Source organism: Neopelma chrysocephalum, unplaced genomic scaffold, assembly GCF_003984885.1.
Source record: "Neopelma chrysocephalum unplaced genomic scaffold, ASM398488v2 Primary Assembly neopelma1_75, whole genome shotgun sequence".
Classification (NCBI taxonomy): domain Eukaryota; kingdom Metazoa; phylum Chordata; class Aves; order Passeriformes; family Pipridae; genus Neopelma; species Neopelma chrysocephalum.
This window is the reverse complement of record NW_020897736.1, coordinates 15,351,371-15,378,487: the sequence shown is the minus strand read 5'-3', so window position 1 is coordinate 15,378,487 and position 27,117 is coordinate 15,351,371. Positions and strand designations below refer to the sequence as shown.

Sequence of the window (27,117 nt, the reverse complement as noted above, 5' to 3'; positions counted from 1 at the left end):
CATTACAACCCTTACTTGAGATTTAGGTCTCAGTATTTGGAACTTAGAATTTGAATGGCACCAAACTGATGAGATAATATGTTCTTTGAAAAAGCTGTATCAAATGTTTTAATCAAAAACAATAAGCAGCTGTTGAACAGAAAGCATTTCAGAATAAACTTTCTTGGGTATCTGTTGATTTGTCACTGAATCTAAGTAACTGAAAAAGTTTGTTTATTTGGTGTAGTATTTGCAATACTGATCTTCAAAGAAGCTGTAATTTGGAAGTAGTGTTAATACAGCCAGGAGTTAAAGGACTGAGAATAAGACCTGGAAATAAACTCATCTTTCTGTTGTTCATTCAAGTTCCTCATCCACTATAGAAATGCATCTAATATCATTACAGACCTGAAAGTCATCAACAAAAGGTGAGTAGCTTATCTTGCATATCCAGGTCAAATTACCCACAGATAAAGAGTAGAGGATCTTGGACTGAGGTTGTGGAACTTCCACTAAAAACTGCGAAGGTAAAAAGGCCAAAGCATATTCAAAAGAAGGAATAAAAGGAAGAAGAGGAAAACCTGAACAGGGCAAAGTTGCAGTCAAAGAGAGAATAAGACTTCAAGAAAAATATCTTCTACCGAACGCATTAAATTAGGAAGGAGGATTGAGCACTCTGAGTTGTAGCATGGGCCACAACTAACTGAGAGATTTTGGTAACACTAGCTTTCACTAAATTTGGGGGATTGAAACAAAATTAGAAGATTCTAGACAAATCCTAGACACTGACATCAGAAAATGCATTTTCAATCCAAAAAAGGGTTGAAATTTACACTGGAAGGATTAATAAACAGTTTTGAGATATTGACTTCAATACCACAAACACTCCTGATTGCCTGCAGTCCTGCAATCAAGACTTTTGTATTACAGACCACCAAGTCTTGTTCAGAAATAAGACCTTCCTAGACATCTATGACACAACTGTAAGTCAATCAATAACTTTTTGTATTTACATCCACCTAATTTTAGCACTCCTTATAAGCTAGGATCAGTCTAGCATGAACTGAGCAGAAAAACTTACTTTCATGTTCTTCATGCACAACTTTGTTCACATGATCAACACATGACTGGATATCATTCCATGTGATAAATTCATTTCCTTTTGCATTTGTTTGAGCCTTCAGCTTCATCAAATCATCGATGTATCTGTCAAAAAACAAAACCCAAACCCAATAAACATCACATCACAACAAGCTGGCCAGGGAACACACGACACAGCATGAGAATTGGTACACGAAGTGGGAGAGGTAACATGAGGGTTGAAACTAGAACAAATATGAAAAGGAGGAGAAAGAGGAAAGGCTGTGTGCAGGATGCTCAGCCCAAATGTGAAGTAGGTTCAAACAAACAAAATTGCCAAATAGAGAAAAGCACTAAAACACTGAATAACAGTCCAGGGCAAAGAAAATGGTGAGTGAGCTGGCCTAAGAATTAGTGACAACCTAATGGTATCGCAATGGGGCTTTCATGTGAAATCCATGAGAAAGCATTGAGAGACAGCACAGAACTCAGACCAGTAAGAAACAGTAATTGCAAAAACAACATGCAGGAGACAAGAGATTAAATCAATACTGTAATAAATAATGTAGAAACAACGTAAAATGTAAGGGAAGAGAAAAAAATTCACGAAGTCACAGAATATAAGCAACATCAAGAACAGATATGATTCCTTGAAATATCCACCTCTGTGAGTTCTCATCCTCAATGTTTGTAAGCCCTGTGACAGGACTGCTCAGTTGTTTCCACACTGTATTCACATCCCCTGAATCCAAAGCCCTATTAATCAGGGCCACAGAAGACAGCATCTCAACAGCAACAGACAGTTCTGGATGGGTGAGGTTACCCTGCATACAAAGAGGACAGCAAATTAATTCTCTGTGCCCTATACAAACTATTGCTGCAAATAGAAAACAATAGAGAAGCTGTCAAAACAGACATGTTACAAAGCAAAGGGACAACCTTTATGACAACAAAGTAGAAAGGTGAGTATCATAAACAAAGCTAGAACACCAAGTAAGAGATTAAAGCAGAACCTTACAGGGCCAAGGAGGTCAAGATTTAGGGATTAAACCACATCAGAACAGACTGAACACCAAAGCAGTTCCATGAAGACTCAAGACAAGTTTGTTCCAGAGAATGCACTTAGCAGAACAGACAAGGTACACCTGGTGACCCATGCCAATGTCCAGAAATAACAGAGAAGGTGATACTTACTTCAGGGCTCTGTTGCTGTAAGGTAGCCAGCTCCCTTTGGTAAAGATCTGCAGCAAATGCATAAACCTCTGGTAACTGGGCCTCTGGATTCATCATTTCTGCCACAGTCTTCTCAGCATCACCCATTCGAATTGCTGAATTAATTCTGGCTACTGCTGCCAGTTCTAGAAGTTCAAAGAGCATACAGAATAAGGCAGGGAGACAGTTCAGACCCCCATAGTAACAGCATTTTCATCCTATTCAGATACTTAACTAGAAAAAGAATAATACCCCTAACCATGGAGAAAGAGTCAAGCTTTCTGATCCATTAATCCCTGGTTAGTCTTCTGTTCCTGAAGACAATTAAATACACAACGCTCACGTTTAACACTTGTTCACCTTTTTGTCTGGTTATCAAAGGACTGTTTTACCATTTCAGTACCGCGATAGTGAGAAGCCCCATTGCAAATTTTTGGATGGGTGAATAGTACCAACCTTCTCTTCCTGTTCACATCTACCCTGATCAAGGCAGTAAGAGGCACTCCATAGTGGGTACACCCTGTCTAACTTCAAATGGCACAGTAGGTAAACAAACACAGACCTCCATGCTGAACAAGTAAGGTACTTCAAAGGCAGCCAGCTACTTAATTCAGGATTCACTATCTTCCTCTTATATTCTAAACCCTCTCTCCTCAAATCTCTACTAGAGTCCTTTCTACCTATCACAGACTGAATTGCTCCTGCACAGCCAGAGTGCTGTATGGTCCCAGAAGCATCAATCAAAAATAAGTCAGCCATCATGATCTACATTTTCTTTGCATCCTGATATTCAGAAACAAGTTGAAGGTTCTGCAGCTCAAACCAAGGAAGATTTATGTGAATGGTCAGCACATAATCTAGCTTTCACACCTCCTGGCGCAATCCAGATTTTCTTCACTGATCCACAGCACAAAAATTCATGCAAGTATTCTATAAAAAGAGGTTATTTAAGGTGGAAGCAAAAATTCCATGTTTCTTACATTTCAAATTATATGCTGTTATCTCCAGCCACATTGTAACAGCTGGATAAAAGATACTACAAATCATTAGGGCAACCATCTCTCCAATGTTCTTAGCAGCTGTAAAGTACTTAAAGAACATTTGTATTGACCATTCATAATAGACCCAAATACTGTGCTGTCTCATTCTTTTGATCACACCCATGGTCACTTTGCTGCAATAATTCCTGCTGATCCTCACTTTGCTGGTACTGTTGTGCTGCCCTGTTAGCAGCATCCACTCCCAACTGCAACTCTTCCTTCTGCAGAGGACCTGTAAGACCAGCCTAAAGAAAAAAGAAATATAAACCATGAGGTTGAAATGATGTCACCTTATTCACTTCAAATACCTCAATAAAAATACTCTGCTTTAACTTAAAATATTCAAATGCAATATAGCTTCTGCAAACAAAGAATGCCACATATGTAAGGAAGCCAGAAATTACTCTCCAGACTCTCAATTAAGATGCTGAAAGACCATATGTGTTCAACCTGACCCCTCTTATATTAGAAGTGCAGTCCCATGAACATAACAACTAAAAGCAAGACTCAGCTTCCAAAATTATAAAATATTTAAAACAAAGGTCATAATTTTGTGGGAAAAGACTCCCCATAAATGAGCTGCATGCTGATGTGAAATTTGTGTAGTTTGCCACGAAGAGACCTGTTAACTAATGTTCCATTTTACCTCTGAGCAACTAAAGAGTTAGCAAGACATCAAAATGGACAACACGCAGCTTTGGCTTATAGAGACACGCTTCTTGGATTATATGGTACCACACAAGTACAAAAAGAATGTGAGACAGAGTCACCAGGGAGCAGGAGGGCTTGAATAACTTGGGCAGAATCATAAAATCATTTAGGTTGGAAAAGACCCCTAAAATCACTGAGTCCAACTGTACACCTAACACTGCCAAGTCCACCGCTAAATCATGTCCCTAAGCGCCACACCTACAAGTGGTGTATGGTCATATTCTCCACAGTGAAAGTAGCTTATGCTTATCTGATAGGTGTTTACAAAACACAAACATCCAAATTATTTGGACACTGACAATAGTAAAATGAGGGAGGATACACCTTAATTATAACAGTTTTATACGCACACAAGTTAGTATTTTAAGGTTTGGTCAAAGTATTTTAGTTATACGTACACACACACACAAACATTATATTGGCCTTTCACATGCAGACATAAAACCTAAATGACAGATATGCTTACTGAATGCTTCCATCTCTCAGCACTAATTTTTTCTAACCAACACTAAATTGCAATGCAGGTATATAGCACGTGATTAGTGCACAGTGGTACAGTGAAAGGCAGAGGCAGGCAAAAACTTCACGAATCAGGGTAATCTACACTTTTCCATACCTCCTGTTTCTGTTGCCTATCACTCAAAAACTGCTTGAAATACCAGTCACAGTTTTCTCGTAGCAGTCCTCGGAGTCCCAGGGCCGGTGTTGCCAAAGCTTCATACAGTGCTAATGCATCTCCTCGTTCCAAAGCTAGGTCAATCTTTGATAAGGCTGCATGTGCTAGCAACAGTAAAAGAGTTTTGAGAGAAATGTGAAATGAGAAAATCCCGTGGTTTATGTAACCTACTGGTCAGAAAGAAACACCCTTAGACCTGATAAGATAGCAAGTTAGGTATCAAATGGAAGACTTCCAGAGTCAATTACGAAGCAGCACTTGAAAAACAGTCTGATGGTTGGAAATAGCATGCATTATTCAAGATGAAGAACTGGAGGGGCCAGCAACATGGACAATCCATTTCCAAAAGGAAGGGTAACAGAAATCAGAGTAAATTAAGCTTACAACTATGTACTAATAATGAGTAAAAACAAACAAAAATAAAAACACCCTCCCCCCCAAAAAAACCAAAAACAACCACACAACCAAACAAAAAAAACCCAAAATATCCCACAAAAACAGGGGAGCTGCCTTTAAATTTGGTCAGCATTACAGAAAAAGAGGAGAACAGATATTGTTTTGAAGTACTATTTTAATTAAGACTATTACTTTAACGTGATACCTACTGTTCACTTTATTGATGTTTCCCTGAATCTCAGCTTGAGTCAGAAGTTCTTCATACACATCTCTCTCTCTATCTGAACTTTCTGAGGCAATCTGAAGATGAAATAAAAACTAATCAGTGTTTCTACAGCTTCCTTTGCCCTCACAGCTCTTCTAATTGAAAAAGTCAGGGAGGATAACTATTTACCTATATAGAGCTGTGATAAAAAAAAAAAAGCCCTATATGTAAACACATCTAAAGTAACTATAGTCAAACTCTGATACAAACAGCCTAGAAACACCTTATTTCAATGTAATGCCTCTATACGAACACACAGTAGAGCTCCAGAACATGGAAAGCAGTATACAGAGCTAGGCTTGCATTATACAGTGTTCTAAAACAACATGGTTCACTTCCAAGAGCATCAGTCAATTTTGCTCATTTCTTTGTTAGGAAAACACATCTATACTGCGTGAAAACAGAGGGGTGCATCCCCAGCATAAAAAGGATTAAATGAAATCTGTATCTATGCGGCCCATATTTCTAACACAGCCAACTGTTGCCTGTCTCCTATAATAAGAAGACAGGTTACTGGGGAACATACTAGAATACCACCAGGAGTAAGTCTACCTAACACTATACATACAGGACCGTAACACGCACTCTGTGAATTCCCCCCATTTTACACTGCAATACAAAATAGCAATGCATGCAAATAGATGGCTTGAAAGAAGAACTGAGCTACCCTATTTTTAGCATTCTCCATCTTGTCTTGCTTTGCTCTGTAGAGTGTGTCTTGGTAAGTGGATTCCAGTTGATCATCGAGATTTATTAGCATGGCATTAGGGTTCTTCATTGCCATAAGAGTGTCAGCTGGAACCTGACGGTCAATTGCTTCATTAATGGCAATGACAGCAGCATGTACTGAAAAACAAATCACAGTCTGCAGTTAGTACCAAACAAATCAGCTTTGTTAAAAATCGAGAACTTATTTGAAAAGAGCAGAAGAATTACCTGGAAACTAACTGGAAAGCAAAAGAATTATCAAAGTACCTCTCATTTCATCATGGCTTTGTGTGCCGGAAAAAAACCAACAGCCTGCTTTCTAGTTATGATACTTTAAGTAGTTGAATCATGTTCCAGAAAGAAGAAAAAAAATACAGAAGAGAAAGAACAAAAACATCTTCCCAGTCTTCCAAAAGGCCTATCAAAAGGACTGTACTAGTCTTAAAACAGGGGGCATTAAAACCAACACTTAATTGATCTGCTGATTCGAATAATCAAACAAAACACTATTTTTCCTTACATGCTGCTTCATCCACAGAAAGCTCATTTGCTAGAATTCCTCCAATCTTGCTGAAGGCAGGCATCTGAATACCATACTTCTCCAGTTCAAGTCTCATATTACTGATTTCCTCCTCTGAAATATACATTAAAACAGTGTTACACAGGCTTAAATACATTAGCATTACTATACTATTTGCTGCTAAAAAAAAAAATTAAGATAACTACAATAGACTGCAATTACCATTTAAATAATACTTTGAATATCATTCAGTAAGTGAAACAAATAAATGAAAACTAGTAAGACACTTTGCACACTTTCCTAAAATCTACATTTTTTCCCAGAGACTCATATGGGAATATTCTATAGTCTTTCCCACTAGAAAACAACGCAAGACTCTCATGAGGAGCTGGAAACAGACTCCATTCTGAGGTACCTCAACTGTGGTTGCCAGCAGGAAAATGCACAGGCAGTAGTTTAGGATTTTCTTTTTCCCCACAGAGAGACTACACTGTGAAAAGTGAGTGGAGGGTACCAAGATACACTAGGAAATGAAGTTTATATACCTTTTAAATCTGATGCATGCCCTCAGGCAAGAACGTCACTAATGCAAGACACAGAATTGGACACTTTTGCAAAAATTAAGGAAGTGAAACCTTGAAGAGGCAAGTGGACACGAGACTTTGTGCTGGCATCTCCTGCAGCCGATCAGCTGGCAAATGCTTCTTCAGCTGATGGCATCTCTAGTTTAAACTGTCACAGGAGATCAGAACTGCTTACCAAGTTCAAAACTGAAAACTCCCAAGAGGATGGATGCAAGGCTTAAGCATCTTACAACAGTGACATTGTTACAACAAAAAAAGTTATGACATTGTTATTTGCAAAAGTAGTGATTAGTGAACTGATGGCTATAGCTGCCTGGCTCAGAAGCATCCAAATCAAACCTTTTTCCTAAATTACTAGAAGTCCTCATAGCCATTAATGTTTAATTTAATTTGCATTTAGGGTATCAACAGTAACAATCAGTTCAACAACTGATCTAGTAGGGTATGAGATAAAGGCAGCACATGAGTGTTGAGGGTTTTTTGTTTGTTTTTTTTACCTGTGAAGTCTACCTTGCCATATAAATCCTGAATCTGGGGGGCAAGACCCAGTTTGAAAAGGTACAGGCTAGAAAAGAAAATAAGCAAATAATTAGAACTAGTTTCTGTGTGGTTCTGACAATGATACAATTTTAGAACAGATTCAAGGACAAGTAAGCCAATGTAACAGCTGATAATCATCAAGTGGGTGAGCTGACTCCCCTCTTCCCCCCTCAGCTGAACATAACTGGCCCACCACTCTGAAGTCTTCAGGGAATTACAGAATGGTTGAGGCCAGAAGGGCACTCTCAAATTTGTCTTGTTCGAGCTCCCTTTTCAAACCAGGTCACCTTGGATCAAGTTCCCCAGGATCACGTCCAGATGGCTTTTGAGTATCGCCAGCGGTGGAGACCCCCAAACATTCCAGGGCAATTTGTGCCCCTCCTTGGTCACCCTCACAGTAAACGAAGTGTTTCCTGATGTTGAGAGGAACTCTTCTGTGGTTCAGATTGTGCCAGCTGCCTCTTGTCATGTCATGGGACATCATGGAGAAGAGCCTGGCTTCACATCTTTGCATCCTCCCTTCAGATAGCTGAGACTCCCACGGCCCCATCTGTTATCTACACTGAATAGTCCCAACTCTCCCAGCCTTTCCTGAAGGCAAGCCTTCTTTCAACTCTCTCCAGCATGCTCCTGTCCCTCTTACGCTGGGGAGTCCAGAACTGGACACAGGACTGCAGGTGTGGCCTCATCAATAGCGAGTAGGGGGGAAGTATTCACTAAGCTGATTTGGCTTATTAAAATAGGGTTAATGTATTCACCTAGGCCTCACAAGAAATGTAACTGTTACAAAGAAGGGATGAATCCATACAGCTAAATACAAATGGGATTGAGAAAAGTGAAGCAACTCCTCCAGTTTTTCCCTGTCATGCCAGCTCAGCACGGATCATAGAATCACATAAAGGCTTGGGTTGCAAGGGACCTTAGAGATCATCTAATTCCAACCCAGCCCCCTGCCATGGGCAGGGACACCTTCCACTATCCCAAGTTGCTCCAAACTCCATCCGACCTGGCCTTGAACACTTCCAGGTACGAGGCAGCCCACAGCTTCTCCGGCAACCTGTGCCAGTGCCTCACTATCTTCTTGGTTAAAGAATGTCTAGCTCTAACTCAGAGGGTGAGAGGGTGAGAACTGGAATGGAAAGGTAGAAGTCACAACATACTTGACTGATTCTTTTTCTTTCAGCATCTCATTTGGCCACTGCCCAAGACAAAATACTGGTTTCATGGATCTTTGCTCTCACCTGGCAACATTGTTCTGTTATAAAATCTGCCCTCATCTAGCCTTCAGTTCAGCTCTCCTCTCATCTTTTAGCTTTGCAGAAAGATTTCAGAAGCAATCAGATTTTCTGTCTGGTAAGGTATGCCTTACCTGAGTGCATGAATACAATAGATACAGCGTGGCATGTTCTTGCGATCATAGATATCTGTAGTTTCTGGGTAGAATATCTAAAAACAAAACAAGGTTAGCGGCCTGAATGATATTCACTCTGTACAGCCAAATCATATCAGTCCAATTCTTCTGCACTACAGTAATGAAACAGCCCACGAAACAAAACTCTTCAAGTTTCTCTGCCCTGGACCAATGTTTCTCCTACCTGAAGTGCCAATCCTGCCTTTTGTTTCTAACACCCAAACCAGAGCTCCCCTTTTCCTGCCAAGTTCTACACATGTGAATGGGTAGACCCTTTCTTCTGTGTGTGCACCAAGATACTGGGTCGTGACTTTGGTGAAAGCCAAGAGATGAAAAAAATAATTACAGCAGAAAAGAGAAAAGAGGATTTTGTTTGGATTAAATGGCATTGAAAAGCAAGAGAAGAGATAGTTTCAAAGGGAAACCCAGACCAGCACTGAGGTGCTCTGCATACTACATTTTCAGTTACCTGGACCCAAAAGCTTTCAGACAGTCTCAAACACAAACGTCTTCAAAGTTTAACAAAAGGGGTTAATATTGGAAGTCGCAATTAATTCAGAAGTACTGAAAAGATACATTATTTTCTAGTTATTGGAAGGTTCCTTGCTGTTGCCTATGAGCACAAAATAGCATTGCTCTTTCTGTAAAGACAAGAGCAACTGGAGGACCCTGGCTCTTCTGCATGGGAAAATACTTAAAGCAATGGTAATTTTTGTAAATTTACTGGACCCCGGCACAGTTTCTTTAACATCTTCTCACACATTTATTTCGACCCCAAATCCACTTACATCTGATACTCTTACCTCATACCTGGCACTTAACATCTCTAACTCCTCCTCGTTTATTTTCACCTAACCACCCTAACAGCATATTTCAGTATTTCCTAATCCCAAATGTGTTTCTGTAAGATCATCATAAATCCCATGAAGGCTCAACCAGTTAATAACAAGTTATTTAAGAAATCTTGCCAAAAATGAAGTCTTTATTTTCAAGTACATATGCAAAGAAAACATACATCAGATTAAACTGGGCAATGCTGGTTTTGGTGAGACTAAGCATAACACGGCTTACAAAAAACCTTGGCTATAAGCCCAACGCTACCACAGTTCCATATATATTTTCAGGCAACTGTGTTTATTAGCTCAGGGAAGTTTATCTAGCCATTTCTCTAGTCAAGCCAACTATTCATATTTGATCAAGCTACACCAGGAACATTTCAACTTGATATGAAAATTTCACAGCAAAATCTGAAAAAATGAAGAACATAGTATTTTCTGTTGTGCTCCTATTTTTAGCATAGATTTCTAAAAAAACTTCCACAATCAAACTGTAGCTCAGATACCGTTCAAAAGAATGCAAGGCAAGAACAATGTAATGCAGACGTCATGCAAGATTAGTCATAATAAGGATATGGTACAGAAGGATTAATTATTTTACTCCTAATTGTTCTCACACACATAGCAGAATGAAATCTTCCAGCAAGTTTTAGGAGAGAGTTTCTACAGGGACACAAATCTAGAATTAACCAGATTGAGTGTGCTGATTTTTGTGCAACAGCAAATGCTTCCCCAGAACACAAAGCTTTTCTGAGATTATTTATTTATTTGCATGTACAACATAGAAGTTACCTTGGGGAGACCAATCTCAGACATGGCATTCAGCCACTGGATTACATTATCTGTGTGTCGGAAGTGGAGACCGGTTGCCTGAAATAAAAACAGGCAGAAACAAGAGGGAGAGCAGTAAGAAACAAAATATCACAGCTGCCAAGAACAGCAGGGAGGTTCATTAAGACTGATGGTGAAAACAGCACTTTTACAGAAAAGAAGTCAGAAGTCTTCTACACACACTTATATTGACTGTTTACGACAAATTATTTCACCTAAGTGCAAGCTTAGATACAAAGCTAAGAGTCTGCCTAGTCCCTCACTTAATCATTATTCTAGAGTGAAAGTAGAGTTTTTAAGGTAAGACTAATATAAACTAACTTTCTGCTTATTTTCTCATGCTACCTCCATGTGTACATATTCCTGCTTTAGATGTCTGTCTAAAGAAGTATCCATGGTCAATAGCACTCACCTTATATCTAGTCTGTTCCCTATCATAGATTTTTTTCACAGAAACCACCTTAGGGGAGAAAAAGTTTCCAAGTTTGGCCAGGTAGACTCCATTTCTCAGTCCTTCTTCCAGCTCTGTTGTGGCAGGCAGCTCCTCATTCAAACAGGCCTCCATCCATCTGGAAGTGCAAGAACAACAAAGTTGGTCACGTGAGTGTATTTCCAATTTGTGAACACAACCCCATGCTAAACAAGCTTCATGCTGCTACTGCTGTCATACTCAAGCATACTATTCATTTAACAATAAGGGTTGAAAACGGATATAACACTACCACAGAATCTGTGTCATTAAAATGCTAGTCAGTAACACTTCAAACAAAATATTAATGAGAAGTACGGAGTCCATCAGCCAGCGTTTCAAAAGTAATTAAGACACGATCTCATCTTCATGTTTCTCCTCCAGCCCATGATTTAGTTGGTACTGGTCTAGACATAGCAGCCATCCTGTCCTTTTAACTAACTTAAACCTTCCTCATGAGTACGGGCTTATCTCACAAGCATTTCTTTACTCTCATTAAGTATTTCCTAGTTATTTCATGACTTTGTGCCACTTACTCAAGCTCTTTTAACTGATGTCACAGAGAGGCCCTACAGTGTTCACAGAATCAAAGAACAGTTTGGATGGGACAGGACCTTAAAGCTCATCTCATTCCACCGTCTGCCACAGGCAGGGACACCTTCCCTTAGACTAGATTACTCAAAGCTCCACCCAGCCTCGTCTTGAACACTTCCAGGGATGGGGCTTCTCTAGGCAACCTGTTCCAGTGCCTAACCCCCCTCACAGTGAAGAATTTTTTTCCTAATATCTCATCTAAACCTACACTCTTTCAGTTTGCTGATGTTGTCATCAAGTGTATCTTTCTATGTATTTTCTCCCACTCTATTATACATTTCAAAAACAGGGGAAAAAATGGAACAGACATTCCTCTCCTCATAACAACTCATTTTCCTTTATCTTGTTGCCTTCCATTTCATTTATGGTGTCACGGATCCTCATGACAAAAATAAAGAATACAACAAATAATTTGAAAAATTACTGTCCTCAAAACAGAGGCACACGTTGATATTTCTTCTGTATAAGCTATTGGAGGCTGTATACTGCAAGCTCAGCTACAGTTTCTTCTAAAGATGACCTGCTCCCTGGCTGCTGTGTTCTGTAAAAAAGGGAGCTGCACAACCACAGGCCACTTCCATGTACATACTCACACTGTGGGTACAACTTCTTGAAACATGGTAATCTTTTTGCACTTCCAAAATGCCTGGAGCATAAAGAAAATCAACACTGGATACCTTTATGGTCTAACTGCTAAATATCATAATGCTGATGCAAAAGTTTTGTCCATAAGAAAATAAATGGAAAATTTACTCTTCATCTGTCAAAGTCAACACATAAAACTGCAGCAGTAAAGACCCAAAAATATTTACATTAGCTAGTTTCCAGAACAACTACATTTTGAAAAACGAGGACCTATAACATAATGAACTTGTCCCTGCGTTGAAAAGGACTTTCATTTAGGTGGAAACTAATTGTTTCACAGGATTTCTGACATACAGTAAATGATATCATCTTTCTCAAGCAATAAGTTGTGATAACATCTTCTTCATGTGGCTGCTGCAACTGGAAAATTTGTCAAGAATCTGGCAGATGGCAGAAAACAGGCAAGAAGAGGTCAGAACTCTCTGTCAAATGGAGTTTCAGTCATCACAGAATAACCACCAGCCAGAACTTGGAAACCAGCCAGTGAACAATGCCAGCCTGCCATTCAATTCTTACTACAAAAATGACAAATTATGTCACGTGAAGACTTTCAGAATACCTAGCATTCCACTCAGAACAACAATACCTCCAGAAAGAAAACTGCATCCCTTTCCCTAACTCCCCACCAGGTTTGTTCACCCTCAGGGTCAGTATTTGCATAACACACCAATGTCTTTACTGCATCTTGCTAGTACCCTGCACTGACACACAGCTTTTCAAATATGATCTTTTGCCTGAGAACTCATCCTACAGAAACAAAGCTCACAAAAGGAGACTAAGGGACACCAGCACATTCCAGACAGCAGGTGTCCAATCTAAAGGAAGGCACCAACAATACTTATTTAGAATTCCACTCTTCCAAGATCATATTCAAATCTTGGGGGGGGAGAGGAGCACAGGAAGGCTTTCACAGTGGTGTAACAATTAACATCCTGGGAAACATGATCACCACCAAGAGATACCGTGTTCAAGATCAGTCACTTACAGTCTTCCAAAGCAGATAAACCTGAAATCACACCTGTAAACACACATGGCTTTGCTGATATCAGTATAACATATTAAGTGAGGTACCTCCTAAACTATTAAAATTACACCAGTAATTACCTAAAACTATCAGGATTGTAATTTGAAATATTCTATTGAGCAAGATCTGTTTCCTAAAACACATTTTGACTGTTCACTGGTTTATAATTCTCTAGTTCTCTATGAAAAGCAGCATTCTTAGTTTCAATATCAACTCAAAATTTAAATCTTTGTCACCTTCCCCAGAATAGAAAAAGCTCTTGCCTTCAATTAGGTCTAAAGCCAGTATCTATTGAACCCGTAATGTGGCAGACAAGCACAAAATGCAGTTACACCCTTGTATCAACAGCATAGCAAAATATGACAGACCGTGCAAAAGGGGGAAGCTGATTGTATTTGACATAAAAACTGGAAAAAAAACCCCCAGGTTTCACTCAATCTTATACTCAAAAGCACCAGAAAGCATTTGGTGCCCAAGAAGTCTGTCCTGCAATCAGTCAAGCAGGAAAAGGATGTTCATGCTGTCCTTCTAGCAGTAGGTCATTACACCTGGCCCAACAACAAGCATCAGGAGGTCCAGGACCTGTTGCCTTGACATGGAAGGCGAGGAATACCAGTCAGTAAGTTCTCCTCACATCTCCTGGGCACTTCCTCAGTCGGAAACCACATGCAGAACTTACAGGTTACAGACAGGCCTTTTAATACCCCTTGGTAGCAAACAGTGATGATTATCCCTGCCTCGTACCACCTCCATGACTTACCAGTATTTGTTCACTGTGCTGAACACAAACAAGTTGGGGTCTGGATGACCAGCTTCTAATCCAGGCATTTTTTAAAGACAGGTCATTCCATCTGTTGCATGTGGTGCCTGCACATTCAGACGCTTCTGTTCACATTCATTTAGCCCTTCTACTGCAATTCCCCACACATTTGCCAAGGAAAAGATGCATGGCCATTGTAGCACCATAGCAGAGGGAAAAGTGGCCAGAGAGAAAGGGCAGCACCTTCTTTCCCCCCCCCAACAGGGTCTGCATAAGCCATCTGAAAGAATGTACAAAGCTATGGCTTAAAGGTTTTTTCACCGCTCAGTATTGACAACATCACAGGTATTTTTTGGAGAAATCATACTACTCATTTTACTGAAAGAAGAGGAATCTCATGCTCCAGCAGATCATTCATATGTAGACGCTATCTCAAACCTTTTTAGTTCAGTTACAATTGCAGACTTAGCAGACATTCTCACAGAGCATGAAAAGAGAAAACTTGGGAGACAGCCTCAGCTCTTCACCTGGTTCACCTGAGCAAGGACATTAGACACATGTGGAAAAATCCCCAACAAAAACTTCTCTTTAGAATAACTTATTCTATCAACTCTGAACAAATCAAGGAATCACCTCAGAAGATTATTAAAGATCTCTCAGAGAAGTAATAACAACCAAGTAAAATAAATTTATCACATCAGGAGCGTTCTCTTCTAGAAAAGTACGTGGCTATTTAAATGTCTTTCAGTAAGGTTTGTACAGGAAGAGTCACAGTCTCTCAAATGGAGAGCTAAGAAAACAAGCACTGCCCACAGCTAAAGGTGCCAGAATACTCTCATTATGCACACAGTTCAAAGATACTAAAAAGCAAAGAATTAATGAGTAACACAGGGCAGATTTTTTCCAGTGATTGACGTACTCTCCCTGGCAACAATCAGCTGAACCAAAGACTGTATTAATACTCTAGCATTTAAATCTTTACCCTCAGCCCCCCTTCTTAAAAGTAAGTATGAGGTTCCTCTTTCCTCCCTTGCAAACACAGCCAACAACCTGTAAAAATTGCCTTAGCTGCTCTTGCTGATGAGGATACTACCGCATTTGCCATGTTTGCCAAAAAGATTTGTCACTTGTCCTAGAGAGCTTTCAGATGAGCACTAAGCCAACAGTCATGAGGACCTTAATTATCATATACTCGAAACCCTCTTTCAAGCTAATTGCCATCATCACTTACCATTAGAAACTAAATAGGCCTAAATGCTTGGAAGTTACAGCATCAATGAAGTTACCGCACCTTAAGACTAACTTAATTTCTAGTAAATAAGGGTTATTAAGGAGCACTCCATAGTACCAATACTCAAGAACTGTTAGTTACAACTATTTGCTTTGGTTATTTGGGGCTGCTCTCTTCTTACATTACATACAATATTCCTTCAGAAACCACCCTCCAAACAGAAAAACCCTGGTATCCAAACTGAATTCTGTACAGTTGTTTCTTTCCTCCTCGCCTGCCTTTCATTACTATTTCCAGTGAGTCATTTAAAAAGTATCTAAAGAAAAGCAAAGTGAAGCAAAGATCGTGGTATGCCACCACTGTCCTCTCCCTACCTCTCTCCACCCACTTCTCAGAAAAATACAGTTCTGAATGTGCATTCCAAGACACTTCCAGTCCAGACAGCCACTCCCTGCCAACTGCATGAGGTCATCAATGAAACAGTACAGGATCTGTAGAGAAATCTCTCCTCAAGTGCAAACAGGAGCCGATAAAAGCACCAGATAAAGTGATGAGAGCTAAACAGAAGGTACTTCAACTTATAACTACTGATAATAAAATATTATCTATGAATATTCATGGATATTCAATCCAATAGGGGACTTGCATTGTATCTGACAAAACCAGAAAACAAACAGAAAGAAATCCACCACAAAACCACACACATGCAAAAAACCCAAAACCAACCCAAAAACCATTACCTGACCCAACTTACAAGTGGAAAGACGAAGAAATAAAAAAAAAAGTCTTGATTAGTCTGGAATAAAAAGAGGAACCCTGTTATGCCAAACAAGAATAACTTCCGCTATGTCAATTAGTTACTTTCTAGCCCACTCACCTGACCTAGAGGGGTAACTTTTGGTGGGAATTATGTACGTCATACTCAGTCAAATGCCAGTTTCTGGAATTCTGTGACTTGGATTATACGTGAAGATATCAGGACTCCTCAGACACAAATACATTTACAAATACAAACATTTGTGAAGGAGCTCATTGGCCTCTTGACTCTGCAACCATAAAAATCCAGTCGTACTTCAACATTATAAATGGTTCAAAAATTTTTTAAAAAGTCCTCATTCTAAAGTTAGAAAATAAAAAAAAATATTTCTGAAAGGAGTCATAAGTTTAAATTAAACATGAGGAAACCAAACAGATATAATTCATAATAGTCAGATTGTCTCCCTTCTAAATGTGAAGACTTCATCAACAAGAGGAACATCTAGTCTGTGAACAGTTCAAGATCCACCACATTATCTTTTTCTGTTATTTACAAAATTCTAGTAATTTCCTATGCTTCTGAAGTCATACAATTAATTGCTAAGAAATCACTGAAAGACACAAAACTGCAGCTGGACTGAACACACTCTGGACATTCAAATATGAATGCAAATGGAAATACCTTTAAAAGCTAAAAGAAATCCCATCCCACCAAGTCAGGTTTTCCTAAATTGGGGGCAGTGGGGAGGGAATGGGTAAAAAGAATGAGTTCAGAAAAATCCAAAACAATCCCCACCTTTCTTTTTCTTTGAGGGACTCCTGAGTTACATTACAACTCTTGCTGCCTTGAGATTTACAATAAAACAAAGTAGCAATAAAACCACAGCAGTGGTTCACACCATCAGGACTGTGGCACTCTGGGCTATGTGCCACAGATTGCTCTACCACCTCATCCTCAGAATCCTCTGAGAGGTAGTGCTCTACAGCTCCAAAACCCATAGGAGACCTGTCTGTGTTTAATTTGCACAATAATTTAAGCAGGATTTAAATAAGATATTTTGCACGTGACTGACTTACCTGAGGTACACTGAGAACCATACAAAAGTCAGTGAGAAAGCCTAATCCTGCTTTTCTCAAACTACCTTTCTAATACCTAGCTCTCTATCACAGCCCTGTTCATAACCAAGGCTCATAAGACACATATTTTAACTAAACTACCTCAGTTCTTCCAAGTTCAGATTAATAAGAGAAAGGAATCAGTGTACTTTATCCCCTTTTTGAAAAATCTGATTTGTAATGAAGAAGCCTCTTGAGATTAATCCTGTGTAAAAGAGCAACTATCACATTTCCTTCACAAAAAGATTTAAGCTGCACTATTTTAAGCATCTTCAAACAAGAGCTCCTACAGCAACTGATATCTACACCTTTACAGACCCTGATGAACCAGCTTTACAAGATTACTCACAGAATAAGCTTTGTAGAGCACTAACTCTAGATGTGTTTAATCTGTCTAGAAAGAGGTGTCCTTTGTAATTCTTCCTTTTCATTCTTCTGGGCACCCTACACCTCTGAAAATAAGAAACCTCTTGAAGCAAATATCGGATGACTACGCCAAATTCTGAGAGAGACAATGATATCCAGTCAAACACTTTCAAACTAAATCTGGGAAACCTAAAAAGATGAAGACCAGATTATTTTTTCTTTAAACATTAGTTTTCTTGTAGGAAATCTAGCTCCCTGGTAAACAATTTAGGTTTATTTCTTGCTTCAAGACAGACAAGTCATCCCAGTCAAAAAAAAAAAAGTGCTCCGTACCTTAAGAGAAAGTATGGATGAGGGTGAAGAGAAAGTAATTCTTACAGAAAAGCATCAATAGGAAAAGCCCTTCAGACTCTATCACACAGGCACAAAGTACTAATTTCTTTCCATGATTTCATCAGTTTACACTAAGCCATCTTCCAATCTGTCAGAAAAAAGGGGATTACCACAAGAATATAGACAGTACACTTCAATCCTGAATTGATTAGATCCACAATATAGAACAATCATCATCCTTTCCTTACTAAATAGGGAATATTTTCTACAAGAAAACCTCAAAATGAGAAAAAAAACCATAGGGACAGATTCCATCCTGATGCATTCTAGAAGAAACACACTGCTCAGGCAAGTTAAACAGTTACTGGAAGCAGCATAATCTGGGCACTAAAATGCTAACACTATGCTAGGACATAATCCAGAATGAAAGTATTTCCTACTATCACAGTGGAAACACATGGTACCATCACCCACAAAGTCAGATGAGGAAACAAGAGAGCCAACAATACTCTCATTGCACTTGGAGAACTAAAATATTCCACCGTGAAAGACAAAGCTTGAAAAAGCCTTTGCCAGATTGCTAAGTGCTAATTTCATCATGAAAATGCCACAATACCCCAGTAAGTACCCCACATAGGAAAAGAAGCTATCACACAACACTGATGAAGAATATTATAGTGCACCACCCTGACTTCTTGATAAGAACCACAAAAAGGTCTCTCGAGTTGCTTCTATTCCAGATAAATATACCCTTATCCTTCTGTGAGCATGAGCTGCCATGTCACAACGGAACAGAATATACTCTTATAGTTTTATCTGCACTGCCACAGCTTTTCTATTGGACTACTGTGATTTGGAGACAAAGAAAAAAAGCAAACCAATCCAAACAAACAAACAAACAAAAATAGAACACAAACCATAAAACTTGAAGTATTAAATAACACTTATTAAATAAAGCCATTTTATTCAAGAATGAGGCATCTAGTCGACACACAGTACAGGAATCCCTCTATTCACAATCTTCATTTTAGCTCCAAATTTCATTTCAATGTCTTTCATAATCTTGAGCAACTTAATTGCACTCTGCCTCCCTTTCTCCAACTAGCAAGAATAATTCCTGTTTCGCAAGACTGTTGCACATTAACTGAAGTCAAAAACTGCTAAGTAACAAGAGAACAGTGACAGTGAAAAAAAAAAAACAAGACAGCAGGGTGGAATACCACTAAATAAGAACAAGTTATTCCTCTGCTAATGCTTCTGATGTATGCTCCCTAGCAGACAGGTACTCCAAACAACTTCAAGAAATACTGAAAGTTACTGCACATTTGTTGTTACATCAGACAGTTCAGAAATCCAAACTTTTCTAAATTGTTCATTTCAGTATGAAATTAGGTGCTGTTGCTGTGTTAGGTATTTTTGCCTGAATTTTTTTGCAAATCTGGGCAAGGAATTGAACAGAGAATCAGCACCTCCTCAAGCATTTACTCTGAGGCCAATGACAGGAAGAGTCCACAACTGAGGGATCTTCTCCTTGAAGAGGCTCCTTCAAGCTTGGACAGTGACTACAGTGCAACTCCTCTCTCCCAGTTTGCCCAGGACTTGCTCCTGATGATTTTGGATTCAAAGAGAAGAAGTTATTTTGAAATATATTCAGATCTTTCTCACTACTTCAAACTTCATCCAAGTCCATACAGATGGAAAATTATTATCTACTAGTAACTAAGCAGCTCTCTGAATTTGTACTAGTGACAATTGTTATGAAGCACTTAAAAGACTACAGCATACACTGAGTGTTCCCTGCCCTTTCAAAAATATACTATACATTCTTGGCAAGGCAACATAAACTATTAAAATCCTGGAATGAAATCCTTCTTTATACTCTGCCAGAAGTGAACTTGTAAAAACTCAGCACTTCCTCCTCATTAAAATCGCTACAGCTGAACACGTCTGTCGTGCTGAGGAAGAACTACACAGATTTATATGAAATTCATTACCCAGCCAGTCAAAAGTTTTCTAGCTCTTAATCCATATCATCTTTTGAAGGACAAAGGCAGACTGAAGTGTTTAGCGAGTCATAACAAAACATACTGTTGGCTATTTCAAACGTGTTTATGTATGTCTCACTCTATCTCCATGTACAGCATATACGATTTAATGTTAGCAGAAGATTTTTAAAAATACCAACAGTAAAACTTCAAGTACTCACTTTTAATATCAGTTCTTTTTCCTTTAACAGCAGATATACAGCATCTACTGTGTTCTGATCATACTTTCAATTAAGTCTCTGAATAAAGATACACAGCATGCTTACATGCTTATTAAACATGGAGATGACACGAAAGCTACACACATGCTGGAAGACAGGAATAAGATCGAAGTTCTTTCAATATTTCAAACAAAGATCAGGAAAGATCCAGCAGGATCAAGTGAAGGGTAACACACTCAGGAAAACATGATAGATCATATAAACACAAGATGAGGAACAAATTTCACCAGCACGACTACAACCAAAAAGGTGGCAACTCAGCAAAACTGTATTACACCTTAATATCATAAAACACAAATGCCATGCAATGGTGTACGATACTAGCAAATCTACTGGGGTACACAAAATAATCCCTGCACTCTTTATAAGTATGCATGCTAAGATCCTGTAGGAAAAGTTTTCTGTTTTGGAAGTGCACTTCCAGAAAGACACAGAGAGCATGGAGAGAAGTCAGGGCAATCCAGGGAAAAGTACTACAGACTTATTAAAAAAGACACAGAGAAATACACAAGAATTGTGTTGTCAGTCTAAGAGAAGATAAGTGCAAGGGAAATACACTGTTACAATTTAGTTTTAAAGAAGTTGCAGTTAAGAGGAAGGGAATAAGTGTTTTTTATGTCCAGCGCTAAGCAAGGAGAGGATACTGCACTAAGATACAAGTTAGACAACAGGGAGAACCCATCCAGTGCTAGGAAAACTGGAGCAATAGAGTAACAGAGTTCTTGTCACAAAGTCTTCAGGAACATGTTAGATAAACACATTAGGGGTTAGGAGTTTTTTTGGGGGGGTAGGAGGGGTTCTTTGGTTTTGGTTGGTTATTTTTTTTTAGTGAAACTATATAACCACTAAGAAACAGAGACAAGAGGTAAGACGCATCCAAATTATTCCCCTTACCAAATGTCACAATTTCTTTTAAAGCAGCAGCAGTTTCAAAACCACTTATTCTTACCTCTTTGCTTCCTCCAGATGACAGAGGTATTCATAGGCTACATTCTGGCGTCGTCTTTCATCCATTTCCTCTGCTGTTAATCTCTCATTATCCAAGACAGCTGCAAATAGATAAAACATATTTCTCAGGTGCTTGAAGATCAAATATAACGGAACGAGCATATAAAAAAATCAGATCCAACCTCTCCCACAGAAACTCATCCATTTTTTCCCCTAATTCAGAAGAATTAAGAATCTGATGATCTGTTCTTTACTAGTATCAGAAGAAACCCTGTTTCCTTATCCTCGTCACATAAATTTGCCATCTTCCTTCTTTCTGATTTCACAATCTGACTGCTTCCATCTTCCAATTTCTTAGAAACAATCCTTCATTTTCTTATTTTCTTCTAGCTTCGCCTTTGTCTTCCTCAAAGGCACATCAGTGACCACATGTCCCATCTATCCTCTGATTTTGACAGCAAAAGACTAAGGAAGGACAAAAATATATATTCACATCATACAATCCCTTCTGTATCTTTATAGTCCACCTCTAAAAGAAGGTGGAAATGCTTCTCACAGTCCTCATCTGGAAGGGAATCCTTCAGATCCACAACCTGCATGTCATCTTTGGATCAAACTGAGGACCTACACAGGGGTATATGCCTAAATCTTTCAGATTCTGTGTGTTTAAAGCCTCAGTGAAAAAGTCTACTCTTCCCATACTTACAGCTAAATATGTCTCATGTAAAAAAAAAAAACTAAACACGCAACTGTTTAGGTTTTATGGGCCAACTGGACAAATAGGAAATGTCTCATACTGTCGTTTAATTAAAGGTTAGCTTATACCTAAAATGCTTTCAACAACTATCTACTGTGCTCTTATTGAGACCCCACCAGGAGAACTGTGTCCAGCTCCGGGGTCCTCAGCACAACACCTGTTACACCCCATCAAGAGCAGGGCAATGAAGATGCTCAGGGTGCTGGAGCACCTCTCCCACAAAGACTGAGAGAGCTGGAGTTATTCAGCCTGGAGAAGAGAAAGCTCCATGGATACCTCACTGCAGCCTTTCAGTACTTAAAAAAGGGCTTATAAAAAAGGAGGGAGAAAGGCTTTTTACACAGGCAGATAGTGATAGGACAAAGGGGAACAGTTTTAAACTAAAAGTGGAGAGATTCAGATTACATGTTAGGAAGGAATTCTTTAACCAAGAAGATAGTGAGGCCCTGGCACAGGTTGCCCAGAGAAGTGTGGCTGGAAGTGTCCAAGGTCAGGTCGGACAGGGCTCAGAGCAACCTGGGCTAGCAGAAGGTGTCCCTGCCCATGGCAGGGGGTGGAATGAGATGATCTTTAAGGTCCCTTCCAATCCAAATCATCCTGTGATTCTGTGAACTACATGCAAGTGATGAGGTATCAACTACAGCACTTGGGATCAAACAAGATCGTGGATCAAACTGCAAAGGGGCTTTGGAAACCAGTACGGAGTACCGCAAAAGCATCATTCTGATAACTCCAATCTACCCAAAGTCACGTGAGCTGAAAAGTGTCACAATGCACAGGGCAATGCCTGACAGTAGGGAAAAGTTCCTCCCTCTCCCAAACCCTCAGAGTCCATCCTGCCTTCTTTAAACCGGCCCTCCCTGCCCGCCCCGGCTTCGGGCGGCACCGCACGGTCGGATCGACTGCCGCTTTGACGCGGTATCGTAGCACCGGTGAGCCCTCATCTCGGACGGCAAGAGCCAAAGCCTCCCTCTCCACAGCAAGCCTATGACAAGGCGGTGGAGGTGTCGGATAGCAGCGGTGTTTCGCCCGGCAAGTCGGGTGTGGTCGCCGAAATCGGCGGGAAGGCAGAAGGCAGGGCCGCCCCCTCCCCGCCCGCGGCGGACATCTTGGGCGAGGCTCGGGGCCCGCCCGCGGCAGACGACGGCGGGACAGCCGTAGGACGCCCCTGCGCTCTCCGCCCACCGCCTTCTCCCAGAGCTCATCTCCAGCGTCCGGGAGGGCCGTCGAACTTGGACGAACTCCCGCGCCACAAGGCGCCCAGCCCCAGGGCCCGCGAGGAGAGCCGGTGGGGCGCATTGCGCCCGCGGGACAGTCCCGGAGCCCGGGCCCCGCGGCTCCCCCCATGCCTGCGGCGTCCCAGCCTCCCCTCCCGGCGTGGGACCCTGGAAGGCGCGGGCAACGTGGGCTGGGCTGGGCGTCGCTTGGCGGCCACGCGGATTCCCGGACTCCGGGCGCCCCGGTACTCACAGCCATAGTGGGGCCGGGACACGGCCAGCCCGTCCACCTCCTCCGCCGCCATGGTGCTGCGCTGGGCCGGGGCTGGCGCGAGCTGGGCGCGGCTGTTCCTCTTCCTGCCGCACCGGGTGTGGCGGGGGAGGAGCCGCCGCTCCGCGCTCTCTCCGTCTTCCCGACCCGGTCGCGCCCTGGCCGCCTCCGCCGCCTTCGTCCGCTGCTGGAGCAAAGCGACGATTTGCCTTGCCCTGCCGGTCGGCCCCGACGGACCCCGGCCTGGCCGCCCTGTCTCTCCCCGGAGTCTCTCTCACAGGGCCACCGCCCTGGCCCTGAGCCTTCCCGTCAGCCCCATTCGTAACACCCAGCTAAGCTCTGACCTAAACTCTGCAAGCCCTGTTGGCGGAACATAGCCCATATCAACCCAGCCACGACCCACATCTTACCCTCTCAGCCTTTCCAGCCTCCTTACACACAGCTGGGCCATGCCAGCCCCACTGCGTGCAGTGCAGCCAGACCAGCTCAGCGTCGACAGTCTGTCTGCCTTCCACACGTTCCTGATAAAGGCTTTTCTAGGCGCTCTGCTCCTGCCAGGCTCCCCAGCTGCAGTAAAATCTCGGCAGTAAAATCTGACCTTGATGGATGCAGCTCGGCTCTTTCATCTAAACAGCTTTGCTGACCAAACCGTGGTAACTCACCTGAAATGTCAGCCACAAGTTTAAGCAAGCCACAAGTTTTGGTGCCCCAAAACAATAGCAACATTCAGCAGCACTGCCACGGGAGAGAATCATGCCCTGAAAGTTTCCTTCCCTTCAACATGTATTACTGTTGCTTTGCCTGGTTCTTGTTCAAGAGTCAGAGCACTGAAGATGCCAGCCACCATGTGTCTGTTTTCATTAGCCCCATGAATTTCACTGCCAGGGCATAAGTTTACTACTTAAGCACAACTTAAATAATGTGGTAGACAAATAGCCTCTATTAGGAAAAGCATCACCAACAGGTAAGGGAGTTCCCTTCTTCCCAGTACTGGATTGAGTTCCAGCCTCCCCAGTACAAGGAAGACATGGAGAAAATAGAGCAAATTCAGTGAAACACGGAGCAACTGATGACGAGCTTGGAGCATCTCACATACGAGGAGAGCCTGAGAGATTACATGACCAAGAAGCAATGGGCAATGGACTGAAAAATATGAAAGTCCTAAATAAACATAAGAAGAAATACTTGTTTTCTGAAGGTGATCAAACACTGGAACAAGTTGCCCAGAGAAGTTGTGGAGTCTCTGCCCTTGGACGTACTTCAAACCTAAGTAGGCATGGTCCTGGACAACCCGCTCAAGTTCACCCTGAGCTGAGGAAGCAAAGTCAGACTAGAGACTTCCAGAGGTCACTTCCAACCTCAGTGATTCTGTGAGCCCATCAAAAAGTATATTTACTATATATACATAGGCAACTAGCGATAGGACAGGAGGACATACTCTTAAGCTGTGCCAGGGGAGGTTTAGGTTGGGCATTAGAAGGAATTTCTTCACAGAAAAGTGATTAGATATTGAAATGGGCTGCCCAGGGAGGTGGTGAAGTCACCGTTCTTGGAAGTATTTAAGGAAAGACTGGACATGGCACTTAGTACCATGGTCTAATTGACAAGGTGGTGTTCAGTCATATTGGACTCGATGATTAGATCTTTTTCAACCTAACTGATTCTGTGATTCTGTGCTATTTAAAGAGTCTGTATGAAAGGAAGACACATTTCAATAGTTACAGAAATAACTAAATCAGTGAATGCCAGACATAAATTACAAAACAAAAGGTTTTATAGTGAAGCAATAGGTCTAACAATTAACATTTGTATTACTTCACATGTGGCCACTTCGCAGTTATGCAATGAGAAGACATTTAAAATAATATTTATATGTAGACTATGGAGTGCAGGACTGGTTTTGTTCCCCCTAAAAATGTCATAACATTTTTGTGCAGTCCCACAATCTTCCCTCAAAAAAATCTCATAAATTTACTCTTTCCTGTAAGACTCATTCTGATAAGAAAAATAAAACATGATTATTGCACATCATCAAAGAACCTGGCTGAACCTCTTCAAGATTATATTTAATGGTTCCTATAATAGCTCCCCTTACTTAAGATTTCTGCTCTTCTGTTATTGTCTCTAACTGCTTTCTGTTAGGATTTGTGTTTCTATGTCTTTAATTTATTGCCTCTCCTGTTTCTTTTTTTTCCTTAATGTTGAATAAGCACTAGCCAGATGGCCTTACAAATAATATTACAGAGGTACCTATTTTTATCTAGTTTTGAATTGGAGCAATCAATTCTATTTAAAAAAATTCTTTGGAAGTTCTTGGTCTTAGTGACTAATCACTAAGCTTCCTAAGGGAAAAGAGTGCCAAAATTCAGTCCTTTAAAAAAACTACTGTTATCTGTTCTTTTGATTCATTGTCTTTTGTATTTATGGGCCACTTCCTTTATGAGAAAAATTAGTTTTGTGAATGGTGCCGAAAAAAAGCATGTTTACAACATCTGAAGACTCTGAATCTGATTCTATAGTCACTTAAAGATACCGTACCCGCAGGCCTCCACTGAAACATAAGGAATCTCTTAATTTCTTCAAATCTTCCTTGAAACAGGATTATATATGCAGTTATCATACCTACCTTTCCAAAGTTCTAGAGTCTTGTAGTCCAAAAAAATATAATAATAGCATATTCATACAAATGTCCACTGAATAATTGTTCACATGTATCCTCATTTCTGGCAAAGCAAAGTCTGAAGATTGAGTAGGATCTGCCCTAGGTCCCATTTAGCATTAAGAATTCCAAGCTATTTCTTACTCTTTCTTCAGCGCACATGAAGCTGACAGCTGGAATAACATAGGTCTAATGCCACTCTGCATCTTAGCATCCATCATTCTGATGATCCAGCTCATCATTATTAATAATTTTTTTAATTATTTTTTGTGCTTCAATCATGTACAGCCAATCATGACCTTTCCCTTTAGGGCCCCTTAATTCTGAATAAGTTTAGCTCTTACCCTCTATGTCTGGAATAACATTTTTCTCTGTCTTCTCTAATGACCCAGTTCTGTTTCTACAGGGTCAGAATGCCCAGAATCCAGAAGGAGCTATCTTAAGTGAGTAGGTGTATACATTTAACATATATATTGGGGTAAAAAAAGGGGGGGGGTGCGTATGTGCATATATGTATATATGTATATACATATTAACACACACATCCACATATGACTCCTATCTCTCATATACTTCGTGAGGCTTTTTTGTATGTGGTTGCATGTTAGGCTATGGATTGCCAACAGGAAAAGTTGCCTTTTGGCTCCCAGCATCAGATCAGAATTATGGTGGTCAAATGAGACAAGTTACTGACCTGATCTTAAAAGAAAGAAACAGCAGGGATACATACATACAAATATCCCAACACACAATCCCCCAGTGCTAGTTCACAGCTGTGCTCAGTGCTGGCCCAGATCACTCCCGCAGCCCTGACCCACCCATATATGCAGCAGGGAACTTGGCATGAAGCTCTGGAGAAAATGCAAGGGACCAGCCGCACAGTTGGGGCAAGAGAATGCAGAGTGAACCCATCCCA

The 27,117-nt window shown here is 40.7% G+C and overlaps 1 protein-coding gene across 1 annotated transcript in view; it reads right to left on the bottom strand.

Annotated features, from left to right (window-relative positions):
• Window positions 1-23,650, bottom strand: part of IQGAP1 (IQ motif containing GTPase activating protein 1) — a 52,646-nt gene extending 28,996 nt beyond the window's left edge. Inside the window, exons 1-14 of the mRNA XM_027688748.1 lie at window positions 23,525-23,650; window positions 21,299-21,398; window positions 11,202-11,358; window positions 10,751-10,828; window positions 9,081-9,157; window positions 7,669-7,736; window positions 6,588-6,701; window positions 6,027-6,205; window positions 5,304-5,394; window positions 4,639-4,802; window positions 3,472-3,556; window positions 2,254-2,417; window positions 1,723-1,883; window positions 1,061-1,185 (exon numbers count right to left, since the gene is read on the bottom strand). Coding sequence (XP_027544549.1) covers window positions 1,061-1,185; window positions 1,723-1,883; window positions 2,254-2,417; window positions 3,472-3,556; window positions 4,639-4,802; window positions 5,304-5,394; window positions 6,027-6,205; window positions 6,588-6,701; window positions 7,669-7,736; window positions 9,081-9,157; window positions 10,751-10,828; window positions 11,202-11,358; window positions 21,299-21,398; window positions 23,525-23,576 — 1,615 coding nt within the window. The 5' untranslated portion in view covers window positions 23,577-23,650. The remainder of the gene's footprint in view (window positions 1-1,060; window positions 1,186-1,722; window positions 1,884-2,253; window positions 2,418-3,471; window positions 3,557-4,638; window positions 4,803-5,303; window positions 5,395-6,026; window positions 6,206-6,587; window positions 6,702-7,668; window positions 7,737-9,080; window positions 9,158-10,750; window positions 10,829-11,201; window positions 11,359-21,298; window positions 21,399-23,524) is intronic.
• Window positions 23,651-27,117: the final 3,467 nt, after the last annotated feature.